At 40.2% G+C, this 26,002-nt stretch overlaps 1 protein-coding gene across 1 annotated transcript in view; it reads right to left on the bottom strand.

Annotated features, from left to right (window-relative positions):
• STX7 (syntaxin 7) overlaps positions 1 to 21,725 on the bottom strand; it is a 31,499-nt gene extending 9,774 nt beyond the window's left edge. The window contains exons 1-3 of the mRNA XM_030236087.2: positions 21,640 to 21,725; positions 15,055 to 15,191; positions 771 to 840 (exon numbers count right to left, since the gene is read on the bottom strand). Coding sequence (XP_030091947.1) covers positions 771 to 840; positions 15,055 to 15,136 — 152 coding nt within the window. The 5' untranslated portion in view covers positions 15,137 to 15,191; positions 21,640 to 21,725. The remainder of the gene's footprint in view (positions 1 to 770; positions 841 to 15,054; positions 15,192 to 21,639) is intronic.
• Between the last annotated feature and the right edge of the window lie 4,277 nt (positions 21,726 to 26,002).

The following is a 26,002-nucleotide window of genomic DNA, read 5'->3' as shown; positions in this document are numbered from 1 at the left end:
ATCACAACTTTGGTCCAACACACACTTCCTCCTACTAGTCATAGGCCACAGCAAAGCACGAAACACACAAAAAATGCCAGGATGAGCACATGTTGTTTATGTGCATTTGTGATGCTGAGATTAATGTGGTAAAGAAATTTAATGAAAAAATCATACTGGTTTATTAGACCATGCAGAAAAGTAGAGAGCAGCTGCAGTCTCTCCTAGAGGCATATTAGAGAAAGTCCACCTTTATGTGACTAACCTCCAGCAGAGCATCTGCCTTGGAGTCTGATTTCACTTCTGTTATGTTACTATTTCTGGTAGGTATTTATTCTATAATGTCACCCCTTACTGTAGCTAAAAATCGCTAAAAATTATATTCCCCTTCCTCTCCCAGTATTTCACCTCACAAAAAACCCATCCATATATTCATTACCTTGTGACACTTCTACAAGCAGATTGGAAGCATTGACTGGAGTGCAGGGGTGTGGGGGTATGTTTCTGAGCAGTGATACTGCCTTCTATTAGTGCCACTTTGCTAACAAACAGTACAGGTTTTATAGATCCACTGATACTGCAGGCAATGTGCACAGGCAAATCAGCTAATTTGGGTTTACAGTCTACCCTACTTTATAAAGTACATATCAACACCTAAGTTTCAAGTCTTTCTCTATGCTCACCTTTCTCAGGGAAATCAAACACTCTGCCTAACAGAAATCCACCTCATCACCTAAGAGGAGATTGTTTACAATGTAATAAAGTTAAGTGTTATGATGTGAAGTACTCACAGCTGTTGCCTTAACTCAGGCGTGTCCTGCGGTGTTCCAAGCTGATGGAGTATTCTTTGTATTTCAGCAGCTGTTTGTGAAGAGAAAGAAAAATTTGAATGGGGTAGAGACAACTGCTGTTCAGTTCAGTGCATTTTGCTTGACAATTCTAAAGCCATATAAATAAATTGATAGAAATGGACATGCAGGACTTTTTCAACATACTACAAAGATTCCCTTTGTAAGTCCCAAAGCAACTATTGAATTATTTTTGCCATGTCAAAGACAAAACCTGAGGTTTCTTATGAAGGATAGCAATGTATTAAAATCTTTACGTAGAAACAGGGAATTTAAAAGATTATTCAATGATTTAATTACAGTAAATCTGAATCAGCGGTTTTATTATATTTTTTAAAATAAACATCATATTCTGGTTTATTTTATATATAACACTTTGGAAAACCACATGGAAGACTTGTATAACATTATCTTACACAAACATTTCAGAATCCATGCATCAATGAAGGGACTGCAATAAAGCATTCATGGGTTAACAATACATTAAAAAGGAAATGAAACTCATGTGTCCAGGTTTAAATTGCAATTTTAAGAATCCTATGTTTTTAAGTCTGGGATAAAAACTGCCAGTGATTTTAAAGTGTATTTCATTAAACATTTTAGTTTTGAACTGCAAGATGTGACATGTTGTCTGAGCCTTATTTTCAGCCTAATATATTTTACTGACATGTGAGAAAGCAAGGAGAAAAATGGACAGAAACTTAAAGGATAGGTAATTTTTCACACTGCAAAACTTATAGTTTCTCTGTATTTCTGTGGCTATTCCCAGGCAGACTGGTATACCACACAGATAGATATGGTACGATATTATGTGGGATCCTCACTTCTTTAGTTCACTATGTTTTTTTTCCATAAACACAGTTAAAAATGCAGTAAGTGGCAACCCTACATAAGGAAGAAAAACATATTAAAAAAAGAGAGTATTTTTCTATTCACTATAGAAGTGATCTGCAGGAAACAGAACTTCAGGTAAGATAACAAAATAAGCTATGAGTTATGTTAACCAGTTAAACTGCAATTCCTTAAAGCATTTTTATTAATAATATTAATTCTGATCTTTGCTTCTTAACAAGTCTCCAGTGAATGTTGTATAGCTGATACTGGATTATCTACACTACTTTACAAAACATCCCAATGCTGACAACTGCTATAGCCAATACTTGGTGTGCACACCCAGGTAATGAATACATCAAAACGGGAAAGTTCGATTTACATGAGGTAAAAAAATCAAATACTTCAGGCAAGTGTTTTTGAGATAACTAAATGGCATAAACTACTAAGAATTTCTGTGCGGAACACTGTAAGATGGGTTTCATGCAGCTTGTATTTTAAGCAAGCTGAAAAACAGCAAAACATGAGTGAAGATTTTTGATTTTGGCTACAGTCACCACTGGCTACTAAGGACCAGCCCTCCCCTGCCTCCTGCCTGCTGGGCAGGACAGTGCCCGTCTGCCTGCACTTCTGGGCAGCTGCAGCTGCTCACAAACACTGATTAACAGGAGCTCGGGGTAATTAAGCTTCTTTTTTATGGCCAGTGTAATGCATTGTTTTAAAATAAGCAAAAAGATAACTGGCTGGTGTTTTCTTCAAGAATATGGAGTTTTAATATCCATAAAACTGAACACTAACTATCCTGTATTTGTTTCAAGGCGCTCTGCCTTCTGACTCCAGACCGAGGAGCTAGGTTACTCCTACGTACTTTGAAAGGGAGAGTGAAAGGGAAACCCAGACAGACAGAAATCGGTGTGTCCTACAGCCACCTAGAGGTGCATTATTACACTGCAAGTGAAGATAATGCAGGTTTGTGTTTTAAATAAAAATTCCCCGAAACATGGCCTATACTTAAAATATTTGCATTCCAAGCTAACTGAATATTTATCCTACTTCTAAAGCTGAACACAGTAGATAATTGAGAAAAAATTAAAAGCCAGTACTGCAAGTTGGTCAGATATACAATTCCAAAGGCAGAGTTCTTGGCAGTTTAGGTCTTGTGATTCAAAAATTTAACACAAAATGAAAACACATTTTACCATGAAGTCTGTAAGTATGCGTAAAAATAGCAAATTTCTAATAGGACTTCAAATCACAAGAGGAAAAATTAGAACAAAAAAATCCTAAGGACTGAAATAATAGCATATTCTGTGCTTCCCATAATTCAGCATTTTCCACCTTAACCTTTCATAATGATGGGTATTATTGAAAAAAATAAATTATTGTTTATATGAAGTATAGCAAAAATATTTTCATAGGAAAATGAAAATGCTTATTAGAGTAAATAGAAAAAAAGAGCAGAAAAAGTAAATTTTGGCCAATAGCCTTCAGCAGCACTCCGCAAGATGCTTCATAAAAAAGCCAAAACCAAGTTGGTAGGGCCAAAGAAAGTGGAGAAGCTGACATTCCTGAAATCTTGATTTATAGTATTTACGTACAGATTGATGAGTTCAAGAAATCCAGTCTTTGTACTCCTTTGTATTAATATAAATAAGCTGGCATGTACACAGACTAAAAAATACGTTCTTTATAGTCTTCTAACACTTTTGGTTTGGCTTGGCTTTACTGATTTCTCACTGTAGCTACTTTTCATTCAAATATTTCATCTAATATTATAGATGTAATTACAGAGCCACCTAAAATATAGGCATTCAATTTATAGTGATAGTTGAACAAAATTTTTTAACAGGATTAAAGATATTACTATGGGGATCACAGAGGGAAAGGGTCTCACAGAATCTGATTAAAAGCAAGAACTAGCTCTGCAACTCCTTAGATCACAGGACAACATCCCTTCCTTTCCTCAAGGGTAGCCTTAGAGTCTCCTGGACCGCAGAAATACCTCTGCTTGCTCCTTCCACTGCTCCATTTGTGAAACAAGCAGGGAGAAGAACCAAGCAGGCAATTGAAAGCAAAACTGCTGAAAAACTGGGATTACTCTTTGGAAAACAGAAGGTCCTAAATTCCTGATTTCACTGCTGATGGTTGTATTCATAAGGGTACTGCCTCCTTCTTTCATTTAGCTAGCTTTTCAGCCCTGTGTAGGGAGCTCAGGCTGGCAGATCACAGCACACAGCATCTACTCTGGTCCCCTCAGTCCATCAGTAACACTCAAGTGTCCCAGAGAGCCAAAGGCTTAGGCCTAGCTCACAAAGCCCTAGCACTGAACTGCAAACATACTGGTAACAGTCAGGGACCCAAGATCACAGCCCAGCTTTGACAGGTTCCTTATGATTTTCCCTTCCCCAATTTTCCAATTCTTCAAACATCCCAAGGAGTTCCAAAAGACAGGAATAATCTAAGGTCCCTCCTATCCTGGACATTGCCAATCGTGCCACAGAGACTGACTGGATCTTGTGCATGATTTTAATTCATTTCAGTGCAAAGTCAGACAGTGGGTCACATGAGCACTCAGGCTCCTTGGCATACACAGTGGCTGCTGGACTTTGCTCAGGAGCTGCACAAGGGCACACACCACGTGTGCATGCAGGCGTTCTTTACCAAAGTCACCGGCGTATGGCAACAGCCTGCAAAGTCCTGCAGCCACTTCACACTGCACATCAGGGCAGATGTTTGCATAGAATGGAAATCAACAGCTCTGTCAGGGCTCACACTGCACTGGCAGGAACAGCATCTTGCCAGCTGTGGGCTGGCAATAGAAGAAAGCAAGTACACTTTGGAAACTGAGCAGAGCAGGAAGCAGGATACATGACAGCATGCAAGCAAAATGCATTTTTTCCCAAGAAACTGCTGTCTTGCATGCAAAGGAATCCCTTTTTTTTCACCTGAAAATTAGTCTTGTCTTAGAAAGAAGCAATACCATAACATTAAGAAGACTTTTCATTTGTCTTTGCAGCATTCCTGATCTAGATGTCACAATACACAACTATTAGCTGATAAAAGCTACTCAGCTTCTCTAAGGCTGGTCACATGCTCAGGAACAGGTCAGACATGGTTAATGATGAGCCAGAGAAACAATTAAGACCTAACCTGAATTCCTACAGAGAAAATTATTCAAGAGTCAGCTCATGTTTATTTTTACTAAGCCAAACAGTGGTTTCATTTCTAGTCAGTGGAAGGCTCTTCCACTAGTTAAGGAGAACAAAAGAAAGGAAAGTAGTCTGATATAAAAGACCTCCTTTTCTCTACAAGAGTCATAGAAGTAGATATAGTTGGAGTGGAAATATTTACAATGTTTAACAGGTAGGAGTACTTGAGAAATATGTTCCTGGATGATCTGTAATACATACAATTTTTTTCATAAATAAAACCACGTTTCACATACTGGATCACACAACTACCCTTGCTTTAGGCTGGCAAGCAAAGAAGAAGGCTTCCTCTCCTTCCTCCTCATCTTGCCTTGTTTTTCAGACAAATTTGCAAAGCTGTTTCATTACTACAGGTAAATGCATGTTGACATAACTGATGGTTCTGGTCCTTGAAATCAGAACATTTAAAAGGTGGCATAGGAAAATAAAATTAAAATACAGGCACAAATAAATTAATGCAATGAAGACCAAAATGCAAACAACTTCTTTCTTCCAATATCATGGGTGAAAATAATCTTAATCCCAAACTGTGAATTAGTAATCACTGTACAAGGTGTAACACCATAGCATTGCTGCAGTAGAAGAGGCAAAAAAAATCCCCACCCAAATCCTTCAGTAAAATCCTAAAGTTTGAAAGGCAATGCATCAACTAAGAGAATGGAAATGAACAACAAAGTGGAGGTCACTACCTTCTCTGGCAGAACTGAGAAGTGTCCAAACACTGTTATTGATGTTCAACTACAGCATTAGACAAAGGAAACTGAGGATGGTCTTACTTTGCAATGTTTACCAGCAACTCCACATACAGGAGAGAAGCTTTCTCAAGCTACCCACAATCAGCTGTCTTCCTACCTTAAACTCTGTTCTATTTCACATTTGGAAAACCAAACTTTAGAACTCCAAGTGGCCATGACCAAGCTTGTTGCAGCTTTATGAGTTGGACAATGACATGTATCAACCACATAATCCTGAGAGTTCTAAAAAAATATACCTCAATACAAAAGCATGAAACTGAGGGCAAATATGTTTAATGAGTGCTGCTTATTACCCCACTGCAGTAACTTCACTTCTTACTTGATTCACACCAAACTGCTTTATAGCCATCCAGCAGCTGTTTCCTTCAGCTTCCTTCAGCCAGATCCACCACATTGCCCAGTTTCATTAAGCTATGGTCTAACGCTTCCACAGGAAAATGTGGCACTCGCTGGGTGTGCATGGAAGAAACATCAACAGCAACATGAGCAACAAACACCAAGGCACTGCAGAGGACAAGAACCAGACAAGCAGGAAGAGCAAGAACAATGAAACCTGCCTCACAAAACAGCAAGGACTGAGATCTCACAGGAAGAAGGAGCAGAACAGCTCCTCCTGAATGTTAATTGTAATTGTCCCACGTTTGTCACCATCCTGTACTTAAAAAGTGACAGACAGGGTTTTAGTAACTGTCTGAGGTTCACAGGGCTAAAACAACAACAGGTATTTAAAGCCATTGCTTTTCAGTCATTTTCCTTATTTCTGAGCCCAAGGAGAATAAAAAGAATCAGCGAAGTGTTCCTTTGTGTACACCTAATGCAATATTTCATTTGCTCCATGTGAGCTTATGCTCCAACTAAGGCTTCATAAGGCAAATAAGCAGTGACTACAGCACCAGCACAGTCACCTTGCAGAAATGCTTTGTCAAATACCTTACATGCACTGCAACCGGCTGGGTAACTATGAAGAAATCTCCTACTTCTTTCCAGCTGAATAAGTGAGTCAACAAACAGCACATCCAGTTACAGATTAATTTGTGTGGAATCCAATAAACTTCAGAGTCCCTTCAGAGCAGGTTATTGGAACAAAAGAATTATTTGTTAAAATTACACCAGTTCAAACTCCTTTTGCCGGGGGACAACAAACTTCCTCAATTTATTCAAATCCAATTTGATGTGTTTTCCTTCTGTGCTTTAGCTGAGGGTACTTTAGAAAAGATGAAGAGATGCTGCAGAAAACATTCCTAGATCAAGGAAAATTAAGAGAGACATATCTTACAAGGGCACCTAGTGACTGGACAAGGAGGAATGGCTTCAATCTGAAGATAATAGATTTAGGAAAAAAATGCTCTACTATGAGGGTGATGAGGCACTGGAAGAGGTTGCCCAGAGAAGCTATGGACGAACCATCTCTGGAAATCTTCACAAGGCTTTGAGGGGCTTTGAGCAAAGTGGGTAGCATCCCTGCACATGGCTGGGAGTTGAAACCAGATGATCTTTAAGGTCACTTTCAACACAAGCCTTTATATGACTCAATGACTCTTAGTTGCAATATCTTCATCAGATATAAGTTTTCTGTGAAAGACCCTCTTTAAAGCTATTAATCTAATTCACTCCCTCAAATTTTACATAAATCACAATGTCACAGTTCTGTCTTGCTAGGCCTACTTTAAACAAGAGTGAGTTTCTCAAAGGAATCAAATCCAGGACACCAGTCAAAAGAGACCAGCTTACACCAAAAAGCCTCCCCAGGAACTCACCTAATTGAAATCAAATATCAAAAAACTTCAGTAATTTGGTTTTAAGTAATTTGCTTTATTCTGTCTTAACTCAGTGTGTAATACTGATTATTCTAAAACAGGAGAATGCATCAGGACAGAAAAACAGTAACTGATGCATGTGTGGGAAGGAGAAAATAAAATGAGGATGGGCCTGAAGATTGTCCCCTGAGCTCTAAAGACTCAGTATGCTTGGATTAGGGGGAAAACATCCAGTCTTGTAACCTTTTCTTTATATTTTGTCACAACTTCTGGCATTTCTAAATAGAATCATGCCCCATAGTGACCAGGAACACCAGCAACAATGCCTCAAGTTCAGGATCTGCCCTCATTTTTTTCAGTGTTGATGTAATTATTTGATTCTAGTGTACTCCCATCTATAATGGTCTTTCAAGGACAGAGTGAAGCGGGGGGATTGAAGTATTGGCTGTTCTTCTAATGTGGGCGTAGAACACACTAAATACACATTGTTAAAGTGCACAATAACTGATCATGCAATCAATTATTACAGCACAGCCAAGGTGAAGTCATTAAATCAATCCCTTTATATTCTTATCCTAAAGTGTCCCTGGTAACTTCCTGAAACCCAGAAGTTTCAGCATTGCTCTAAAGAATACCAGTAGCTTATTAAATGATGAAAATGAAGCATAGTTCCGTAGTAAACAGTAACTGCACAATCACCATAACCCAACCCATTTCCATGAAGGAAGTCTGGTTTTTAAGAGGCCAGGTCATTACTGCAGCCACCTCAGGAGCTGACATGAAAGGAGACACAACACACCAAGTAGCTGCTACTGCAGGGTCACTCACAATCAATCACTGACCTGGGTTTATTCTAAGCCCTGACAGGTGTCCAGCACCCAGCAGGGCAGTTTTAGGGCAGATTTGATAGAGGGCTTCCTGTACAATCAAGCTGCTATGCAATCTCCTGTCCACAAGGAGGAAAATCCAACAAAACTCAGCTGCAACAGGTATTTTAAATACCTTAAAGAGGATCTGAAATACAACTCTCTAGAGCCAGGAAGAAGCATGAGGACTGGACACATCCCTTCTCTGCTGCAAGTGCAGGCTGTTTTGCAAAAGTTATCTTGTCAAGGTGAGTCCATTTATACTTGGTCCATCAACAAAAGCAATAGTTGCAGTAAAATTGTGGATGTCTTCATTGGCCACCCTGCTACTTATAATAATTGTAATGCAATACAGTGTCAGTCAAGGAAAAACACCCTTTTTTGCATATATTGACACAAACTGTGCTGGGGCATACATGGAAGACTCATTTTTTTCAGTCTGTTCTGCTGATAAACAAATCCCTGCCCCTCTTGTGCAATGTCATCCAAATAAGACAAAGACAAGAGAAAACACATAAAAATATTAAAAAACTTCTCAGATTCATAGACAAATCTGTGAGGCATGCTTTCTTAAATGTATATGCTATTTTACATAGAAAAAAACCTTTAAGAACTGCATGGAAATGATTCAGGCTTGAGGTATTCTATTTCTATTTTGAGAAAAAATTTATTTCTACAAGAACTGTGAGCTTCATAACTTCACCTCATTGCAAAGACAAGCATTTAGAAAGACTCAAATTAGCTAACTTTCTCCTCAATTCCTCAGCCTTTGAAGAAGTCCACAAAATGAAATGTGGAAGGATATAATGGTTCTTAAAATCCCTAAATAACGAGCCTTTTCCAGGTTTTATACAAACTTCACTCTATATCCAAGAAACCTTCTGGACAACAGCAACAATAATAATACAAAAATTGTTTCAGCTGGTATGTTCCCACAAAGTTTAATCTGGTTAACTGCAGCTAATTGGAAATTTCTGACAATACCACTTTTAGAAGCCTCAACAAGTCCTACTGGGAGGCTGTTTTCTTTAGAACCACACCTGTACAAAACCACACTTTTTATATATAGAAAAAACAGAATCTTCTTTTCATACAGGCTGTGATTTCAACACCTCAGTGATCTCATTTACTTTTCATGTGCCCATCTGTGCTCTTCTTTAGCCAAGAGTAATCATGTGAACCTGCTGGTGTTTCAAATATAGTGACAGATACAGATTTTCGTGAATGTTTCAGCCTTTTTAGCAGAACATTTTAACTACCTACTGGGCTTAAACCACAACATAAAGGCATCCATTGAAAGTGTTAATATTTTTCAGGGTTTAATCTACATTTATTATTTTATACAGTCAGATAAAGTTACAGGCAAAGTCATATGATTGATCTAATTTAACTCCCATCTTAACTACATTCAGGGGGAATAGTAGCTTATACAAAATTTGAAATGCAAAAGAAATTGAACAAAATTATTGTCACAGGACAAGTATCACATGACAGAGGGATCTCTGCTGGCTTAAGCTGACCTTCCAGGAATGTACTCTATATGAATTGATACTTGTGCTGCATTAACAAACAGCAAAGGACATCAGCAGAAAGCAGAAGTCCCTCATGAGAAAGTATCTCTCAAAGTCAGTCAGACCCCCTCCAACCACATGTGGATTGTGGTTACTGAAATTTTTTTTTTAATTTTATTTTTATTACCTTGCAGCATGTAGAGAATGTGTTTGTTAAGCTGGGCTGATCTGCAGTGTGAATGAACAAGTCAAATACATTATCAGTGACCTACCATACCAATACTGAGCAAGGCTAGATTATGCCATTCTTAATAGCTTCTCAACCAACTCTATGCAAAATGCTGACACTACCTGGAAGAGTTGGGAAGTGAAGAAAGGGTTTGGTAGGGAAGGAATATGAATCCATTGCTACAGTTAAGGTAGGTTCTCTAGATTGATTACTGTTTGAAAAAAAAAAAAGTGCTTTAAAAGAAGTGTTTTAAAATTTAAAGACTGGGTATATTTTACCAATATCAGGCTTTGTTCTGTGTTCCCAAGCAAAAGGCAGCATTCTAAACTGCTTCTAAATGGGCGGCTCCAAAGCCCAGCTCAAGATGGGAGACTGTATAGTTAGAAATCTAGCCTGCACCATTCTTGCTTTTCTTCAGGGACTGCTCCAAGTAACATATTTGGTAGCTACAAATAAAATATTAACTACAAAGCAAAACAAAGGCATACTAGCCTGCTTCCTCAGTGCCCCACACATGGCAGAGCTGGGAGGAAAAAGCATGGCTGGCTACTTCTTGCACCATTCCTGTCAGAGACATGAGTCAAATCTTTCCAGCTGAGCAGAAGAGGCACCTACTCCACTAACTGTATCCTTCCTACATTTTTAACTGTGAAGTTATTCCTGTAGAGGAATGCAACTCCCATTTTTCTCCCTCTTGGGAACATCTTTTTTAATAAAATGCTTTCCCTCTTTTAGCCACACAAAGAGAATCAGTTCTTTAAAACACAGAAAATGGTCAGATTTCAAAGAACTGCTCCCCCTCATCTTCAGTTGTGAGAAGTCTGAAAATTACATATTTTAAAGTCTTTAAATTAGGCTTTTTTTTTTTCTTTCACTTAATCTACTTTCATCTGTCCACCTGTTGGAAGATTAGATTTATACAATTGTATGCCCTTCCAAAAGAGAGGGAGGAGGGAAAAAAATTTTAAAAAGGAAAAAAAGAATCACATCTGCTTATGCTCCCAGGCATATCCCAGTAGGGTAAATGAACATGCTTGGTAGAAATACAGTTTTGTAAGCAGGCAGAATTTGTTTTGTCACAGAGATAAAAGGTTTTGATAGATCATCTTGTATCTGTGCATCACATTCATTCCTTGTCTACCCAGTTGCTGTAGACAAGAGGAAATATTTCAAGGAAATATTGAAGGGAAGCATTTAGATTTGTCTCAAGTTAATAGCACTGCCATTAAGCTGACAAATATAGGTGAGAGTGCTACCTGTGAAATCCAGCTCTAGAACAACTGCTCCTTCAGTAAACTGATTAAACCACCTTGATAATAGGTCCTCTGTTTGCAAAGGCCAGACAGGTTGGAGCTTTACATCCTACATATATTCTTCCACATATTCTCTCTCCATATTCTTATTCTTCATATTCAGAAAGCTAGGGACAAACCTCAACCACCACCTTTAAATGCACTGGACTTTTAAAGCATGAAATGTAGGTCACCTAGATTTTATAAACAGATGTAATATAGGCCTGAAATGAGAATTACAGTTACTTTAGACTAGGATCCAGACAGACCATCAAATCTTAACTACCAGCTGTGTTCTCGTAAGATAGAAATTTAGCAGCTCTCGAAGTCTAGCTTATTATACACTTCTTTGGCTTTATTTCTTGAATCTGAAGTTCCCTTAGCTGTTTGCAGATCTGCTTCTCATCACTGTTAAAACAGACCCGAAACCAAACCAGCGAGACATGGCTTGCAGGCATTGCTGACCTCACTGAAGTTCAGCACACAACACTGCAGCTCATTTGAGCACATGTGATTCAGACTCCCCAAACTTCAGAGCACTGCTCAGAGTCACATGCATACTCTAAAACTCCAAGAGTGGGTCTGAGAGCCTAACTCTCCCTCTCCTGCCTCAGGCCCACCACTTTCTCTGGATGTCAAGAGCAGCCTTAAGTTTTGCAACTCCAGCTTCTCAGTGAAACAGTTGTGACAAAAGTCATAGAGAAATACCCCATGGACTAGTTCCCTACATCTCAGCTCAGAGATGTCACTGATAAAACGTGAATTTCAGGCTGAGCAAAGCAGACTGTTCTCTAGATGTTGTTAAGTGATGTTATACACACTTATTTCTGCAGAAATGCTGGAAAAGTGAAACAAAGCACATCTTTCTCTAAAGAACAGCTGAGGGAAGCTTCTATACACAGAATGCTGTATGGATGGGGATCTCAAACACAGGCAGGTGTAAGAGAATTCACAGTACAGAGAGCAGCATATGCTGCTTCCCATTAGCTAGCTCAATTTCCATCTTCAAGGTCCTAAAAAGGACTCACCAACACCCTCTCCTCCAAAGAAACTCCAACAGTCCAGTACAGATAGCATTTATTGCAGTAGTTGAACAAAGGTTTGTACAAGGCAAAAGCAATTTATCGCTCTCAACACACCCTCAACGAAACAATCAACTGCATGATTGCATCAACAGATAAAAAAAATCTGTTCTTTACAGTTAAAAGGCTAACCAAGATGTTACCAAACACTAGTGTAGGTCCTTCCATTAACCCAAACCAAAAAGAATCCTATCTTAAGAATCCTATCTTGCAACTGATACAATTATTGAAGCAGTGTTCTAAACCAGCATAGAGAGGAGCTTTCCTAGCCAATCAATAACAGCGGACTAGATGAACTAGGAAATATAGAGTATTAATACAACAGCAGCATCCTGCCCATGCATTATGAGTGAGGTACTTAATATATATGTATTTCATCTTGAAACAGATCAGTTTTATTACTTGGAAGGTGAGGATGTAATAATTCAACCTTGAAGAAATGTTAAAGATTGTTGTTCTCACCCATGCTACTTCCTATAAAGTCTGGTGCATTACAAAATCTTGGCTGCACAATTTATCTTATATAGGAAGTTCTGTATTTCCCCAACAAATTAAAGGGCCAGCTTGTAGCTCGAAGGGCCAGTTTCTTTTCAACTAATCTGTATCTCATCTCCATCTCTGTAGTAGTATTCCCACTTTGCTTGCATGTTAGCAGAAGTGTGAACTAGTTTTGAGGTACCTCCTGAGGTAGCCTGGTGATCTGAAATGAAATTAATTTCCTCTTTAATCTCATTCTGAAAATCAAGAGTATCAGAGTACACACCTTCAAGTGTGCAAAACCTTTTGTACTCCAAGAAGTGCAAAACCAAGTCAACTGCTTAGATGGAAACCCATGCATTTAGGGTCAAGATTCCAGTCTCTCCCCCTTCCTTCCTTCCTAACCAAGATGATAAACTGCAGTCTCAGAGACATGTTCAGCATCTCACTAGCACAACAGGTGCTAAGCTTGCCAGTTTCTTCCCATCTGACCTGGAAGTTCCTGCAACTCACACACTTCAATAGAAAGCTGCACAGGTATTAGACACAGGGGAAAAAAAGCTAGAAAAGTCCATAAGTCCTTAGAGACCTCAGTTCAGGAAACACATAGGATCCGGACCCTCATAAAAATCTATGGACTGCAAGAGTAACTGAGTGGTTACAGCTCAGTCAGACCTACACAAGAGCAAGGGATGGAATCCAGCTGTGTCCCTACTAGGACTAGAAAAGTCCTTGGCTGGAGCTTTTCAGAGCAAAGTTCCAGTTTCTGAAGCCATGGAGCAGTGGGGCTAAGAGACATTTGGACTTGGGTCTTGGCATGGCAGTACCACCTATCTATTGCTCAGACTTTAGCCATCTAAATTTCATGAAACAAAAGACAGCAGGACTGAAGATAACTCTTCTGGCACATCTCCTATCTATGCATGGGCAGCTTGCTGTTTGTGTGCTTTGGGAGGAGACACAGAAGAAGAAAGAGAAGGGACAAAATGGGAAGGGTGAGATGAAGGAATCACTGAGTCCAGCACAAGACAGTTAATTATGTTCAGCAACATTCACAATACTCCAGTTTCAATCACTGACTTTATGTTTTCATCTGACAGAAAATCCTTTTTTTCACATCTTGGAGCCTCAGTGTCTGTCACAGTTGGGCAGCTGCCTCTGGAAGACCAAGTTAGTAGCCATCAGACTGAAGGAATTCACTGAGTAGATTTTAGAAAATAAAGCATGAGGACTTTTACATAGTTGGTTTGTTAACTTTAGGTTGTGGAAATACCACCCTGAAGTACAGAAACTTTTCAGTAAGGCAAAATTGCAATTTTTGTTCCTGTCTGTTGAGATCTTAAGAAATTCTTTCTGGAAGAAAATAGAAAATGTAACTGAAAAAATAGGAAAAACCCCAATCTGTTCCACTAACCCATGCTACAAATACCAATTTCTAGAATTTGTCATCAAAACAAAGACCAAAATGTTAATAAAAACTGACATACTTTACTGTCTAAAATTTATTTGAAGTTTTAACATTAAAATACTTGTTTCTGAATGCACTCTGCATCCTGCACATCCTGCAACATAAAACACATGTACCAAAACTAGCCACATGTTGTTCATGACTACCTCCCTTCTGATGAACCATGTACTTTACACAGTTTGTGAATCAAGTTGTATTTGCTTTGTATACACACACATTAAAAAAAAAAATGGAAAACGGTGGAAAAGGGAAAAAGGATTGACAATCCCAGCAGCCTAATTAACTTCTAGCTTGAATACCCCAGTTAGGTGGCTAAAAAATACTAAGTAGCATGAAATTAAGCACTGGTATTTTAAAACTTGCAGAATCTTATTCACATACCTAAGACATACAAGGGACAAGGGGAAGCTGCAAGGCCACAGCTTCTGTCACTGTTGAAAAATTCAAGCTTCAGTGATTACTTGATTCAATCCTTGCCAGCAAACACCTCAACCTACCACCTTAAAGTGTTCTTTAACTGCCAGGACAAAACTGAATACAGAGTGATACTATCTGTACTTGCCATGGCAGATCACTGCTAAAAATGGACATGAAGGAAGGAATGGTCATGCTGTGTGGGGTGCCACAAACCTACTAAATGAGTAGGCAGAGTCAGAGTTAATTCCCATGAATGAATCTGAGACACTCACCTCGAGTGGGGCCACCACCATTACTAAAATTTTACACAAAACATGCACAAATGCAACTTACAGCATTGTGTGATCTTCTGGATGTTAGAAGTTATGCGTTGGGCTAGTTGATTAGGATCCCCAAAACCTGGTCCATACGACATGGCGGAGTAGATCTGCTGTCACGGTCATCCACAACAGGAAAATGACAGACAGTCTCTACATACAGAAAACAATAGTTATGCTTTGGTCATTGGTTTATAAAGGTCTTCATCTTCTTAAAGAATTCATGGGAGAAGATTAAAGAAATCTCCATATACTAATGTTTATCCTCTCTGAAAGCACTGTTCTTCAAAGATAGAATTTATCCTTTGTCAAACTTCTTATATATTTTCCCCACTGTAATCAAAGAGTGTAACTTTCATTGTATTTACCATTCCAGTAAAAAAAGCTGTATGTTTAATCTGAAACTGCCAAAACCTCTGAAGACTTACATGCCAAACCAATCATATTGTTATTTACATACCATATATCACCCATCTCACCAATAAAATCCAGCATATGTAACCACTGGAAAAAAAAACAAACTCAGCAGACATCACACAAGACATCAGAAAAAAGGCAGCAACCAGTTCCCTCCAAACACCAATCATTTGTATCAACTTCAGTTGTAGTTTAACTTTAACCCAGTGTCACCTAAGCTGTATGAATTTGAACTTTATCCTTTTTCAGCTGCTGTGTTTATCAATATGAATTAATTTTTCAACAACTTGGGTATTCAAACGCATTTTTAGGGGTGTTTCTCCATCCATACAGATCAAATTTAAACACAAACTCATGTGCTCATAATCCTAAATCAAAATTACCAAAACATAAATTACAATACCTGTGCAAATCAAAACTGGTGGTTTATCTGTTCTGCAGTGAGAATGCAGAATAATCAAGCACAACACATCCAACACAATACCACAATTTCATGTAGACTGTGCTCTCCTGCACATCACCTTCACAGGTTGAACATTTTAACTTCACTTTCCTGCATTTCCACTGTCCAACCCAAACCATGCACCTTCCAAACAATGTCCTCTCCTCCTGGCCCATCAGCTAGATGGGTTAAGAGACACCACTTAAACTCAGTTTCAGGTATAGAGAAAAGAAAGCAAATTTACTGTGTGAAAAGAAGGAAATGAAAAGTATGATTTGTCAACTGATTTGTCAAGTATGACAGCAGCTGTGCTACAATTTGCAAACTCAAGTCCTTAAAAACTTTTTTAAAATACAAACAATTAACAGTCCTCATTGCCAAATATTTCCTTTCACCTTTGGAAATGCCTGTATTAATACAGGCAACAATACCCCGGCTGTTTTAAACCATGACTGGTTTCATATCTCTGTCATATGAAATCATCTCAAGTGCAGCCAAGACATGTAGTGGTCCTGACATTGTACATCTCACCAAAACTTCACCAGGGATATAACTACAGAGCTTAGGCCCATCCCTGCCATCCTGCAGGTGACATCACCTGTGCCCCATGAAAAAGCTGCTGCTACCATGAAGACAAACTCTGCTTAATTTCAAAATGGCTGCTTCACTTTGATCCCAAGCCCTGCTTGGAGTCTTCAGGCCCCAGTAATGAACAACCTGACTGCAGATGAGGCCACAGGGAGTGTACTTGCACTCTTCTACTTGCTGCACCATTGCCAGAGTCATGATAACTGTCTGAAGTGTCTTTTCCTTTGTCTGTACCACATGCAGATTCAAGTTATTTTGACTAAAGTCTGGAGTCAGTCAGCCAGCCAGCCAGCCTAAATTCCACTTATCTGGGCCAAGGCTGGAATTACAACCCTTGATTTTTTTGGAAATTCCAGGCAAGAGCACACTGAATTTGTATTGCAAGACCAAACCCACACAACCTTTACAGCAAATAAATGGCTCTATACCTTGGTGCATTGACTAAGTAAGGCAATCTACCAATTCAGTGAAAAATACAATAACAGGCATAAAATCCAAAGAAACCACCTAAAAACTAAGTTTGAAAAAGATTTCTCAGAACTGCTGACAGGTTTTCTTAAAAGTTATTACTATTTCTAGATACCTTAATAGCATGCTAACTACAATGCTACTGACTAAAAAACTTTTTAGTTAAATATTATAGTTAATGTTAAAAGTTGTTTAACTTTTATGTTTAATGGTAATGTTAAAATGCCACTGCTAAGGAGAAGAGATGGCAAAAGACCAAGTTACCTTGTGTACTGAAACAATATTTCATGATTGGTTTTTCTTCTTTCATATTTGTATTCACCAATCAGCTGCCTGTAACACTGTTCTCAGGAATACCTTTACAATCAAGAGATATACACTGAATATTTCATCTAAGTCTTGACAAAAGCAGCTACTGCTTTTTTTTGTCTTGCAAATTTCTACAGCTGATTGTATCTTTAAAGAAGTTACACTCCACTACACTGACAAGCGTTCAGATTGTTCCATACATAAGACTTAAGAATTTTTCAACTTTCTATGACAGCCAAACACAATAGATTTCAAGAAGATGTTCAGATGCCAAAGTCCACAAGATATAGTTCAGCTTTTCATCTGCACATGTAGACAGATCTCTCTAATTGTTGACACAATTCTTTTTATCAACTCACATACTTAAGAATTGAGACTTATAGCAAATTTGTAGGATAGCCATGTAAATTTGCAGCTGGTTTACTCCATGCACATTCTTCTGCTAACAGAGCTGTTCCTCAGTACTTCAGAAATACAGGTAGGTGACTGTCTGGGGAACAGACAGAAAGAGAGGTAAGAGGACAGCCATCAGCTGTCATCACCTCCCAGTCTTCACCACATTTTCTCCCTCTAGTTCTCACAGTAACATGGGCATCTGAACCTGATGAACACCCTACTTCCACTCACAACTCCTTCACTTATGAGTGCTGAGTTACTCAAACTCCTCTGAAAATACAGATAAGCTCAGCCCTTGGAAAGTCAACTGCTAATGACCTAGACAAGGTCAGGGTTTCAACCATCAGGAAACAAAACAGGCATGCACCAAACACTTCTTTCCATGCAGGGCGGTAGGAGCATTCATCAAGACACTGCATTTCCATAGAAATTACCACTTTTCACTTTCACAGCATTTAACTACTCTGTCACAATGTATTTTGGTATGACTGGCTGCACAACTTACAAAACAGGGAAGTTAAAGGCCTGCTGCAGTTGCAGGAAGTACACTCTGCCTTCCGACTGGAACCGAGCTGCACTTGTGGTAGTCTTCAGTTCCTCTAAAAGTTTTAGTCAGGTGTCAGTTTCTGATTGTACATTTTATCTTCTGCTCAATATCACTGTCTCTGAATGGGAGTATACCTAGGACCAACTCAGCTTGTCAAGCTACTGTAGAAAGTCCAAGAAACCGAGTCTACAGGCACAAATGAAATGAAAAATCAGAACATTTTATTAACACTAACTGAAGCAGGACCTCACTGTATATTGAGGTTTAAAGAATTCAAAGGACTGAATATATTTATCATAATTTCTGCATTAACTAGTTCCTACATCACATGGTCACTCCACACCAAAACAAGAAATTAACCTTAGTACCAACATATCTTCTAGAAAGGTGTTGATCAGGCATAAGAAAAAATCCACTTTTCCATCAGCTATAAATGTAGAGACAAGAAAGTCTCCACATCTAAGCAGCTGCCCAGTGTCATTCCTGAAACCTCCACCAGGACAAAAGGATGTGTGTGACATGTGTGTGACAAGCACTGCACATGTCAGATTTCACAGCAGTCACATGAATATTTTGCAGACTCCAGTAAGCTACAGTTAATGAGCACCTAATCTATCTAGTATTTTCTCATTTAGATATTTGAAGAATTCTCCTTCTCCCAGAAATCTAGCCCAAATACATTAGGATAAGAACCCTTAAGCAATAGTTTTACTGTTTGAGCAATATTATAGTATTAGGACCTAGAATGTTTACATGGACCCTTAACTTTCAGAAAGCAAAAAGTACATACTGCACTCCATAGAACACTTGAAAATTTAATCTGATCTGATTTTATGCCTTTGAGTATCCAGAAACAAGTCATGGGGCTTTCCTAACAGGATATTTTTTCCTAAATAAAGTCACAGTAACAAAGCTTCTCCTAAACAATATGTGGCTTCCTTTATGAACTACCCCTCCCAAAAAAAAGACATTCAAAATTCTTCCAGCAGGGTCAAAACACAGCCAAAAGTGATGAACTGCTGAAAAACTTAGGCAAAAATTTCAGCAAGTCACAATGTTTGCGAGAGAAAAGATAAGGACCTCCTGCTACAGCACCTGAGGGATTCTCGTAGCAGACTCTTAGCAACTGACTTAATAAGATACAAGTGAGCATTAAATCTGTCATTATTTTGCTAAGGGATGAGGGAGGTTTAATTTTTTTTCCTGGACTTATGTCTCTTTTTCCTTTATACTTCAGCTAAAATATTTAGAGACTGATATTACATTTCCCACTTTCTGCTTTTACAGCTCCTAATGTGCTGAAATCCTGGTCCACAGGCAGGCTGTAGGCCCCCATAATACAAAACCTACAGTGGAGCATAACAAATAAGCAAACAAAGTAGCAGTAAAATTAAATTCTTCTTGCCTTCTTAAAAGAAAAGTTTCTAGATTATTTTTTATCCCCTACTTTCAGGTAGAAGTCAAACTTAAATCCATATATGGTAGGAAAAAGCAAAGTTTATTTAAAACTGCATCAACACCAACAGAAGAGATGTCAGAAGGTAACTGCCTACCTACTCTGCACAATTCCCTTAGCCTTGCCACGCTACTGATGGTGAAAGCTACCAAAACCAAGCTCGCATCATCTAACAGCTCTATGTTTGGGTTTTTTTGAAATAGTTATTAGATTCTGCCACTGGTCAGTGTTTTAGTCATTTTTCCTAAAAATGATTCTTTTGAACACAGATGCAATTTCAAGCAGCGACATTTAAACTGCTCAGCATGAAAAACTAAATTACAGAAGTCTGAAATTCTATTAGGCTTAAAGCATCACCAACGCTTAGCATATATGGATAAAAATTACCACCCTTACAATTGTCTGATTCATCCACACTGATATTTATGATAAACTAGGTGAAGGAAGTGCATAGCTTTCACAAGCTTAAGAGAATATATTAGTGCTTGGCAAAATGCCTTAAGTAAGAGAATTATGTTTCCTAGGAGCACACAAGGCATTTAAAAGCCTTACAACAAAGCAAGGAAAAGGAACACTGGGGACTGGAACTATGGGGAGAGGGAATGAGAAGTCTGAAAATGGACCTGATAACCATTTCAAAGTGCCCAGTTCCTTGTGCAGCTGGTTGGCAAACAATATCTCATGGGAAAAAGAGGATGGATGAGAAGCCTGATATATCTGGTGTGCTGTTTATTCTCACCCAATTCTCCGTCATGGTACCTTGTTCACTACCAAGTGAACAGATCAAGCACACCATGGGATAAGTTAGCTTTGCACAAAATCTGATTGCAATGCATGCCAAGTCTCTCTGAGGCCTGCCCGGGTGCTAATGACTACATATAGCTCATGGTCTCTTTTCTTCTTCTCTCTCAAGAGTTTCACTTCAGTGTAAGCCACCAAGAAGAGGACTACCTCATATTCTTCCAAAGACTACAAAAGGTGCCATCATGAAGCAAACACAGACACAGGTTATAACAATGTCACCATTGAGCACCACTTTTTTCTAATTTTGACATATTTTAACTCTTTTTTTGGTCCCCTTTTCCTTCTTTTCCATTAAGAGCAATTGCACAATCCCCAGGCTCCAAGCAGAAGGGCTGCACTGCCGGCAAAGCACAAGCCTGTATAATGACCCCTTAGGAGGGCTCCACACGCCCTGCTGGCACAGCCCTCTGCCTTTGAAAGGCTCGTGGAGGGGATCACAGCACAGGAGCACATTGATTCTGACCAAGTATCCTGAGATTTTAACACCGGGCGTCTTTAATTAAGATGTAGTGCCCTGCAGTGCATGCAAAGCGGAGTGAAACCTTCCGCTGACTTGCTGAGTTTGAAGAAGCCTGAGTTTCTGTTGCAGCGCCGAGTGATTCACCAGGAAAACAGCGATAACGTCGGGCCGGGGGCCGGCGCGCCAGGCCCGGGCTCACTATTTACATCGGCCACTTTTATAATGTTCCCTCCTCCTGCTGACATGCTCACCTCGGACCTGTAACAGCAAGGGGAGCATTTCCACAAGGCGGGGGTGCCCGTCCCACCCTACAGTTCCACGCCAGCTGCTATAAAACACCCACTGTAAGCCCTGACCCTCCCCCGGAGCATCGCCAAGCCCAAAGCCCTGGCACCGTGGGTGTCACAGGGAAGGGTGCGGGGAAAGGAGCTGCTGCTGACACCACCGACCGCGCTCCAACACTGCGCCCCCCGCACGGCCCGGCCCCGGCCCCGGCCCCAGCCCCGCCACCCCCGCCTCGTCCACAGCCGCCCCGCTCGCCCCAGGGCCGGGCACGGGGGCGCAGCCCCGGCTCCAGCGAGGCCCTTCACGCTGCCCTCCGACAGCTCCCCGCGCATGACAGCCCCTTCCCAGATGGCCGGACACCGCCCCAATTCCCCCTGCTTGCGGCAGGCGGCACCCCCGGCGCCCCAGCGGAGCTCCGGCGGCTCTTACCCGGCCCCGGCGAACCCGCTCCCAGGGGAGCGGCTGGGGGCGGTGGCGGTGCAGGGCGTGGAGGGGCGGGCAGGCCCCGGCCCGGCCCGCCCCGCCGTGACGGGGAAGGCGGGGGGAGGCGCGGCCCCGCCCGGGCGGCTGCGGGAGCGGGGCCGGGCTGTCCCTGAGGGGCGGCTCCGCCCGGGCCTGCGGGGGTATCCTGCTGCTGACGGGCCTCGGGGGCTGCCGAGGGGAACGGGACCACCCCGGCAGCCTCAGCCCTATGCGATTGGAAAAAGTGAGGGTGAAGGGAGGAGAGAGTGTCATTCAGGGAAAATATGCTGCTGCGTCAGGAAGCAAGGCGAAAACATGGGCGAGGATACAATATTACAGTGAAAAATACGACGTTACTTTGTTAATAGACGGCTTTGCCTTCCCCTTGGGTTATTTCTTCTCTAAAGGGGAATGGACAATTCAAAGAGAGTGCGTGGTAAATTGTAGCTCTCTTCAAAGGTGCCTTTGAATGCAGAGATACACAATATACAGCTGGGAGGGGGCCAAGCGATGCCAGAAGCACGAAAAATGAAGGATGCATTCACACGGCTGCCGGTCCCGGGCTCGGCAGGACAAGGAGGATGCGATAGGCTCAGTACCAGGGCTCCTCCTGGCCCAGCTAACTGAGAAGTGACAGGTGAGCCTCCAGGCTGCCTGCACACATTTGAGGCACTTCTGCATCCTCCCACTTCTTCAAAGGGACAATGACAGGGCCAAACGCTCCCCAGAGCCCCGGGGCTGAGCCGCTTCGTCTGCAGGAAACCCCCGTGCGCATTAAATAGCACAGAGCAATCAGCCCGCAGACCCGATTGCTGGGAATGCCACCTCCTCCACACAGCCCAGCCTCGCCTGAGGAAGAGCTGCAGAAACTGGGAAGTGCAAGCTTAATTCTGCTCCATCGTAGATCTTGGTGGTTGCTAAGATTTAGAAATAGCTGAAGCAGTGAAAAAACATACGAGGCATCCTAACCCAATAATAACAGAGAAGTCTAATAAACTGGAAACACAATGGAGTGTTAAGTTAAAGGCCTGAAATAGGCAAGACTACCCTTCACCTTACATGGGTGGATCTTGCTGGGTCTCAAAGCATGCTGAAAGGAAAAACAACATAGTCTCCGAGACTTGCATGCCTACATAGACTTCTGACGTTAATTGGTGGTTGGAAATGTCATTTTATCTCTTTCATGAATTGTAGTTACTAAGTAAAAAAGCCTTCTGATATTTCTTTTTGCTGCAGGAATGCAGTATATATAGCCAATCTATTTTCACCAGGCTATTTTATTAGTGATGACTTTGGCTTTGCTGCATGTGCGGGTGTTTCCCCAAGATTCCACTAGAGGGTGCACTAATGAGAGTTTAATGTACATTCCTTCCAAATTAAGGGCCTGCCTCGATTAATACTTCTGATTGATTGACCTAGTCACTTCTGCTTAATAAAACTTCAGCCGAGATCACTGTCAGTTTTCCTTCAGAAAACAGTACATCTTTTTCTTTATGATTTCAGAAATGTACTTCCCCTTAAAAAAGTGACCCTTCATCAGTGAGAATACTTTTCCTGCAGGTCACCACTCAGGTATCTTTTTTTTAGGCTTAGAGGTAAGACCTAGTCATTGCTGATCAATGTTCATTCTCATCCTATGGAAACAAGGTATCCAAATGCTTTCCTAGTGAAGCTGTGTGCTTTAGGAAGAAAATCCTGCTCCTCATCTGCTGTTAGCTCACATCATAAGCATCCACATTTTACTGCTAAATATCTCAAAGTCATGATTATTTAAAGTAACCAGTCAAAGAATAATATAAAAGCCTGAGAGGGAAATGGATTATAAAATAAGCTTTTCAATGAAATATCTGTACTATTATAGCCTTTGTAATAGAATCATAAAATAATTAAGAATGTACAGGTACTAGAGTATTGATCATATTTATTGATCAGAACTGCTAAGAGCCCTCAGAATATTTTTGTTAACTCCCACAGAAAAGCCATTGACTGGGAGAACATGTCCTGTTTCAGCCTTTAAAATAAAACCAGAAGATTCCCTCAGTTTCCTATTCTAGCAATCATGCAAGGACAGAGGTTGTAAAGAAGCCATTCCTAAGTGTTATCAGAGATGCTGATGCATTTGTGCCTCTAAATGCACTTCACTGGCTCATCTCTAGAGCTCTCACATCAGCATTACCTGAGCATAACCTGGGGATTGAATTAAGAATCATCATTCACCTACCTTTCCTGTTTCCTGTGGAACCTAATCAGATTTCAAATGACTGAATTAAATGGGGAAAGCTCTGGGCAAAGTAAAGGGGAAATGTTGAGCCCCTGCTATGCACAGTCACTGCATACCACGGAAGATGCTTTGGATATTTATTGACTGAAGGTCAGAGTGTTTGCCATTTATATTCTTGTCATGTGTGTAAAACGAAAATGAAAGGATGTCCTGTTTGGGGATCCATGCCCACTATGGTACATAATGTCTGAAAGAGATGAAAGTTAAGCCACACCAGCATGGTGTGATTTGGAAAAAGCACACCTTATTTCTAGCCCAGTATCCAAATCAGAACCCATCTTCCTGACTGTATTTCTGTCTCCTACCTCCTGCTCCTGCCCTGGCTCCTGATGAGCAGACACACAGGCCTGGCAGCGTGGGTGGCACAAGCTCCAGGGCCATCAGTGACGCAGAAATGAGGCACTCATTTCCATGCAGCTCCCGAGGCCGGCACAATGCATGATGAAATGAAGGGGAGCAGCCCAGCCCTGGCCTCATGTTCCTGATAAGTGTCCTCTTTCCAAGGCATGAGCAGTGCCTGAGCAGTGCCTGAGGAGTGCGTAATTTACGGTAGAGGCCAGTTTCACTCTCTGCTATCACATCTCACTTGCACACCTCTGGCTTTGCATAAAAAGAGTAATGTTTTCAGTATTTGGCAAAGAGTCTGGCACAACTTCCCAGACAGTTATCATTGATGCATTCCACCATCAGTAAGAATTCTTGTTATTACCATTGTCATCTCTGTTTGCTAATTTAATCAAAATATCCACTCCAGAACCTGAAATGAGATTAAGTTCCTATTATACAGGCCTGTACCTAATTGTGATGGATGATAATTTCCAGCTTGAGCAGGTTTATGGGCTAATTTTACTGCAGAATGACCTGTAAAACCTCTTTATTAAAAAAAAAAAAAAAAAAAAAAAAAAAGCATTGACCATTTGCATGTTATTTAGGCTGGCACTTGCTCTCCAGCAACAGTAATTAACATAGTAGCATATGTTTTGAATAAACAGAGAATTCTATTCCCAATATTGATAATGTTTCCTTTAAAAAAGAAGAAAAATCACTACCAACTTATTTTCAGATATTTCTTTGCCTAACAGTTTAATTTTCAAAGATATGTTATACTTTCATCTGCAGTTGTGACATGAGCTGCACTAATATTTCAAAGCTCAATGTTTAATTAAGTAGTACCTGAAAATACATAATTTCTCTAACTTCAGACAGACTATTTTGAAACAACATTTATAAAAGGCGTAAGATGAAACAGCATTGTTTTGTTCAGATATAGAAATACAACCCTACAGAAGAAAAAATTATTAAAAATGAAAGAATCTATGGACTGCAAGTTCAGCAACTACCTCTGATAGCATCTGATAGGTACTCATTTGGAAAATGAGGTCATTGTTAAGCAACAAATACTCATTATTTTACAGCTCATCATCATCTTTTTCCTCCTCTTCATTTTCAATTCATAATTACCTTAATTGCTTTCAGGATCCATGCAAAATAAAAGAAACTTACACAAAGGAATCCTGACAGAATTTGTCTAGGTAAATCAAACAGATGTCAAAGATAAGGGTACACAGGGCAGAGCTATAAAGGTAAGGAAAATGTTGTTTAATGATATTTCCAAAATGTAGTGTCAGAAAACTAAGAAATCTTGGCTACTCCCAGAATTTTAGCAGTATTTCCTCCTCACTTACCTGCTCTGCCATTGCTACTGTACGCATCAGTACTCTGGGTTCTGCTTTTCCCTTTCTCCATCATTCCAGCCTGCAGTTTGGCCAAAAAGTAGATCTAGCAACAGTCACAAGATATTATGGCACAATTCTCACATAGCAGCATAGATAGTGGTCACCCACCTAGGGACTAAATCTTGTCCACTTCCACCGAAGAAAATTATAAAAGCAAATTATGCAAAGCGACTCAAAAAAAAAAAAAAAAAAAAGAATGACTAATTGTCTGCATTTATGGCGTATACACTCAGTAATCTGTTGAGGACTGGTAGAAAATATCTCAAAAACTGCTTGGCAACTTTGTTAACATTCTCTTTCTCTTTAGCCTTGG

This window comes from Serinus canaria, chromosome 3 (genome assembly GCF_022539315.1).
Source record: "Serinus canaria isolate serCan28SL12 chromosome 3, serCan2020, whole genome shotgun sequence".
Classification (NCBI taxonomy): Eukaryota; Metazoa; Chordata; class Aves; order Passeriformes; family Fringillidae; genus Serinus; species Serinus canaria.
The sequence above is the reverse complement of the archived record's forward strand: the minus strand, read 5'-3'. Positions and strand labels throughout refer to the sequence as shown.